The sequence below is a fragment of the Polyodon spathula genome, unplaced genomic scaffold (assembly GCF_017654505.1).
Source record: "Polyodon spathula isolate WHYD16114869_AA unplaced genomic scaffold, ASM1765450v1 scaffolds_3948, whole genome shotgun sequence".
In the NCBI taxonomy this organism is placed as follows: Eukaryota; Metazoa; Chordata; class Actinopteri; order Acipenseriformes; family Polyodontidae; genus Polyodon; species Polyodon spathula.
Genome location: NW_024475405.1, coordinates 1 through 6,425, shown reverse-complemented (window position 1 = coordinate 6,425; position 6,425 = coordinate 1). Strand labels below are relative to the sequence as shown.

At 42.4% G+C, this 6,425-nt stretch overlaps 1 protein-coding gene across 1 annotated transcript; it reads left to right on the top strand.

Moving 5' to 3' along the window:
• Window positions 1-2,880: 2,880 nt before the first annotated feature.
• On the top strand, window positions 2,881-4,322 carry LOC121312465 (up-regulator of cell proliferation-like; the record flags this gene model as incomplete). The annotated part of the gene is given in 3 exon segments (XM_041244268.1): window positions 2,881-3,255; window positions 3,307-4,095; window positions 4,098-4,322. Coding segments are annotated over 3 exon segments (1,389 nt in total), but the record flags the coding sequence as incomplete, so codon positions are not given.
• Window positions 4,323-6,425: the final 2,103 nt, after the last annotated feature.

Genomic DNA, 6,425 nt, shown 5'->3' with positions numbered 1-6,425 from the left:
ACTCAAAAACCCTGCCCTAGGTTGTTACTGCAAGCAATGCACTAGATTTTGCTCTTCCTTCAGATGCAAGGTATGCCTGTAATTCAGTCACTGTGTAATATGTTCCTGCAGGAACCTCGGATATCTCCTCAGAGAAGAGCGTGCCAGGTGAGAGGGCTCAAGAGGCTGAACTTCAGGTAGAAATGAAGAAAACGCAGGTCAGCCAAATCACTCACTTTGCTGAGGACACCAGAGGAGTGCCGAGCTCAGAGATTCTCTGGACGCTACACCCATCATCCCAAACCCTCAAGACCAGGACAAACCTCAGGGTCCAGCAGACACGTCGCCTGTCACCTCTACTGCTCAAGGGATTCAGAGCATGCCTGCTTCAAGATCTCTCTGTACAAATAAGAAATATTTATTTACAACTCTTCTGAATATTAGTCTCTCAGTCTACTGTGACGTTATATCAGTTCTATTTTCTCTTCCAGAACCTTCTACTCCAGGAGAGATAAAGATAGACTCAGTGGGAAGCAACTCTGTCTCTCTGAGCTGGGGCAGTCCTGCCAGTATGGACGAGATCCCTCACAGTTTTAAAGTTACCTCTTCAAGCTTTGTAGAGAGTCACCATTCTTTCCATCACTGCACCCTCTAATTCCACAGTCATCTCTGAGCTGAGACCTGGGAGAGAGTACAGCTTCACAGTCACCACAGTGCTGGAGAATGGGATCCAGAGCACTCCTGTTTCAGCAGCTGTCTGCACAAGTAAAAGTTATTTATTTATAAATATTCTTTTGAATAGCAGTCTCTCAATCTACTTTGCCGTTGCATCAATTCTCTTTTCTATTCCAGAACCATCTCCTCCTGGACAGATAAAGAACGAGTCAGTAGGAAGTGACTCTGTCTCTCTGAGCTGGGCCACTCCTCTTGGTATAGATGGGATCCCACACAGCTTTAAAATAACTTTCTGCCGCTCTGAGAGTGACCAAGACACGACCACTGCAGTCTCCAATTCCACTGTCATCTCTGAGCTGAGACCTGGGAGAGAGTACAGCTTCACAGTCACCACAGTGCTGGAGAATGGGACCCAGAGCACGCCTGTTTCAACATCTGCCTGTACAAGTAAGGATCAGTTCTCTGCAACGCAGGGTATTAGCCTCATAGGTTATCTCTACTTCCTTTTTGTCTCATTCCAGCTCAAGTAGACCACTGTCTTGTATTTCATACACTATTATATAACAGTGGAACTGACTGACTTCAACAGGGTTTGCAAATCCGTATATCCTACAACATACTGACTCCGTATAGAATGGTTACATGCTGCACTTAAACCCAGGGGGCTCCATTTAATCAGCAGAAAGAGACAATTACACCTAGATGTGTTTTGATCTCCTTTTAAAGATTGTGATTCTCAAGGACAGACATAAACTCTCATGCAGTAGTGCTAGAGGGGTATTGCTTTGCAGTTGAATTTAAAGGGTACATGAGGACCTTTTTATTTGATTGTGTTACGTGTTCCCATGTGTTGCTACAACTGTTTACGTAAGGTGTGTGTTTTATTTTTTACATTTTGACCACTTTTTTTTAAACTTTTAAATTGCATTCCCTGCCTTGATGTCTTCTCATGTATCTACATGGACCTCTCAGAACTACATTTCCCATCATCCTCTTGTTCATATGGTAAATCCATCTGTTACATATGTGAGTAGGAGGATGATGGGAATGTAGTTCTGAGAGGTCCATGTGGGTGCATCGGGAGCCATCTTAAATACTTAAGCTAAGTAGATACCTGTTACTGCTTCCCTTTCAGAAACATCTCTAGAAGATGTGCTGTGCAAGCTGGGACTGGAGAACTGCTTCCCAGGCAGGATTACGTTGAGTACTGTCCTTGAGATCGGATCAGAGAGTATTACTGATGAACCGATTCAGTCACTAAAACTTCCCTGGTGCTTTCTGAAAAGACTAATGATGGTAAATGTGACAGCTCGGAGTACCAAGTGCAGTGCTGCTGAGACAGATACAGACTCGAAATTGCAAGACCCTGATAGTGTTCTTGAACTTATTGATAGTAATGATGATCAAGAGAGTAATACAATCAATCCACTTGATCTCGTAACAGCACTCTTTCTGTGCTCGGATAGCTTCCTGCAGCAGGAAATGATGTCAAAAATGTCGATGTGCCAGTTTGCTGTACCTCTCTTGCTCCCCGACTGCAGCACCAGCCAGTGTACATTAATGCTGTGGGCCACGCGAGACATTGTGAAGAAGTTTAGACCCCGTTCATTAGCCGACTCGAAAGGGTTTGTAGAAGACAGTATAGTCAGCACTGCCATGCCAATGATCTCTTTTGTCAGGCTGGGTGACTGCAGTTTATCAAAGTCTCAGATTCTGAATCAGGTTCTCAGCAACCCCCAGCAGTACCATGATGTCTTTATCCATTGTAATATGGAATGTGCAAATGTTACACTGAGAATTGCAAACGGTCTAGTGGAAATAGGTTGGCACCTTCCTTGTGGAAAGAACAACTTGGACATCTTTCCAGAACCTGTAGCTGTTGCCAACCTTCGTGGAAATCTCCTTTCCTTTCAGAAACAGTTTTCCATTTTATGTCAAACATCCTCGGCAGTCTTCATATTTTTAGACAGTATTGCAGAGAGCGAGTGTGATCTCTTGTCCTCTGCAGGAAATATTAAAGCCCAACTGTTTTTGGTTGCACATTTTCCAAAGAATACAGAGAAACACATAAACTCTCTGAAAGACTTAGCATCCAATTTAAAATTAAGCAGAAATCAGATCCTATTGAAGAAACAGCAGATCAATGATGCAGACTTCGTGTCAAAACTGCGCTTAACTATGAATAAAATCATGGAAAACTGTCAACAAAAAATGACTATTGAAGACATGTCTACTGTAGCACATGAATTGGGGATCTCTGTAGATGAAGACTGCACTGAATGTCAGAATGCTAAGAGAAGTGCTGCAGAAATCACATCTAGCATCGATGTGGTGCGATATAAAGAGGATCAGTTGCCATTGCAAGGGAAGCTTTGGAAGGAGCTGGCTAAAATAGAAAAGGAGGAGTGCAGACTACGGAAGGCAGGAGACCAGCCTATTGAAAAGTATAAGAATAAACTCCAAAAAGAAATACAGAAACTGAGATAACAACAAATGAGTTATGATTTGTCTGAAGCAATGCAGTGTTTCATCTCTGCCATATCCACTGAAAGCAAACAAGAACGATCCTATTTTCTAAAGTGGATGAGAATGAACTTGGATGTTAAGGCATGAAAAAAGCTTTCTGGTCTTCGTGAAGAATACAAAGAAAAGAGTTGCAAGTTGTCAGAGAACAAAGACATAATTGCATTCCTGGATCGACAAATATCTAACAGCTCTTTAGGAATTGAGCATTTCATGCGTGAAATGGGGCAGCTTTATGAAGCTGCATGCTACCATACTGACTATAAGAAATATTGTAAGCAGTTTGAACATCTTCCCAGTTTGGGGGCAGATCTGTTGTTGGATGGCTACCCCCTTGAGCTGGTGGATGGAGATGCATCAAATATCCCTGTAAGGTGGGTGACCAATGTTCTAACAAAGCTCCATGAGAAAGTCCAACATAAGAGCAGGGTGCTGGTTGTAACAGTGTTGGGAGTCCAGTGCACTGGGAAGTCTACCCTCCTCAACACAATGTTTGGGGTTCAGTTTGCAGTTAGCAGTGGTAGATGCACGAGAGGAGCCTTCATGCTGTTAATCAGAGTCAAAGAGGATCTTGAAGAGCTAAAGTGTGATTTTATCTTGGTAATTGACACTGAAGGTCTCAAATCTCCAGAGTTGGCACAACTAGAAGACAGCTATGAACATGACAATGAGCTTGCAACACTGGTCGTTGGATTGAGTGATGTCACCATAATAAACATTGCAATGGAGAACTCCACAGAGATGAAGGATATCCTACAGATCGTGGTGCACGCCTTTCTTAGAATGAAGGAAGTGGGGAAGAAACCAAACTGTCACTTTGTGCACCAGAATGTGGGGGACGTGTCTGCTCATGACAAAAACATGTGGGACAGGAAAATGCTTTTAGAACAGCTGAATGAGATGACACAGGCAGCTTCCAGAATGGAGAAGAAGGACCCAACAGAAAATTCACCGATATAATGGAGTATGATGCAGAGAACAATAACTGGTACATCCCAGACCTGTGGCATGGTAACCCTCCAATGGCACCAGTGAACACCGGCTACAGTGAGACTGTGTATGAGTTCAAGAAGAGCTTGATTGAGGTTTTGAAAAACTGCAACAACCAAAAACCTCCTGCACCAGTTACAGAGTTCCTGGAGTGGGTGGGAAGTTTGTGGAAAGCAGTTAAATATGAGAATTTCATCTTCAGCTTCAGAAATAGTCTAGTGGCTGAGGCTTACAGTAATCTCTGTGTTGAGTTTAATAACTGGGAATGGGACTTCCGGAAGGACATGTATACCTGGCTAGCAAATGCTGAGACAAGGATTTCTAACCTCTGCAGCTCAAACTACGACGACTTTATGGGCAGTTTAACAGCTGAGGCATCTTCCGAATTGGCAAAGCAAGACAACAAAATTCAGGAGAAACTGGCTAATTATTACAAGAAAAAGAATGGAAATGTTCATCTAGTGGAAAAGCACGGAGAAGGCTTTGTGAACAGCATTAAAAGTCTTAGGAGAGAAATTGAAAACTCTGTGAAAAACAACTGCGAGACCGACATTGCTATACACAAAGAGAAGAAAAAAATTAACACTATTCGTGAAAAATATAGAGCCACAATTGAACAGAAAGTACTGTGCCTACTTGATGAGTGCAAGAAAAGAAAAAGCCCTTTATCTGAAGAGCAGCTGGAGAAAGAATTTGAAACAATGTGGAATCAGACAGTTTCTGAACTGAAGTTTCAATGTTTAGAGACACGAGATATTGTATCAGACATACTGAATAAATTGAGGATAAATTTAGAAAGGCACGGCAGTCAAGTTCAGAAGGAATTAAGTGAGGTGAAAAAGTTGACCGATTGTGAACAAACACGCTTTATTGCAACAGAGAAGCACTTCCACAGCCAGAAAGTAAATGAGAAGCCAGGTCTTTGGTCTATGTGGAGGAATAGGTTGACGATGTTGTCAGGGAAACCTGAAAGAAAAGAACCGGAAAACAAAGCAACTGAGATGGCAAATGAAATACAAATATGTCAGCAGTTTGTATCGCAGCAAACATCAGGTAAAGCAGATTATCATGATAACTACATAAGAGAGTTACTGCAAATAATTGACAAAAAGCTGGAAAATGTAGAGACTCTGAAGACCAACAGCCAATTTGAACTCGATCTAAAGCTCCATATCTGTGGCTACGCTGCCAGGGAATTTCAGAAGATGCATGAGCACTTCAATGAAAAAAATGACCCCAAGAAAGCTCTGGAAAAATGTCGACGTCAGTACTATTCAAACTTCATTGATCTTTACCATGAGAAGGATCAATGCAGAAAAACAGCTGAAGAATTCACTGAGCGCTGCCTCAAGCCTGCAGTGAGGGAGTATGTCTATCCCAAGGGCTTTGTTGACGTTGTAGATGAAATGTTGACTGGTGGACAGTCTTTGGAATACAGTTCCCGGTCATTTTTCCAGTTCTCACTTTTAAAGCACATTCTAGATGAAGATAATTTTCAAATCTATGTGTTGTAACATAGAAACTATGGTAAATTTGTAAAGAATTGGATATCGAATCATATTGTTCAGACATTTTCAAAAGATGCCAAAATAGGGGATTTACAAGTCCAACGTCTTGAAACAATAACAACAAAAATTCAAGCAGCTATTGGAAATGCCCAGAAAGAAATGGCTGAGCACCAAACCACCTCATGGTTTATCCAGAGGATCTGCAGCAACCTGGATAAGGACCGTGTGATCTCCAGGGATGAGTTAGGAGCTGTGCTGTTTCTAAAGAATTCAAACCATAAGGAGTTTGCTCAATATCTCCAGGATCTTGTGAAAGATCTGGCCGTTGCTCTAAGGGCTGAATTTTCTCAAGGTTGTGATGTTGAGAAGAAACTTATCAATCTGCCATTTAAGCCGCAGGACGAGCTGTTCAAGAGGATGTTTGGTTGTGGAAAGCAGTGTCCGTTCTGCAAGGTCCCCTGTGAGGCAGGAGGCCTGGACCACAAAGAACACTACGCATCAGTGCATCGACCACAAGGGCTGGGTAGGTACAGACATGTAAGTAACGAGAAACTAACCGAGAATGTGTGCACCTCTAATGTATTCAGCGAAACCAAATTCAGGAATAGTGACACAAAGGGGGAGTGGCATCCCTATAAAGACTATCGGAGATTCTACCCTGACTGGAACATTCCCCCAGATCCCAGTATTGAAGCCTCTGACTACTGGAAGTATGTGCTGACTACATTTAATGAAGAATTTGCAGTGGAG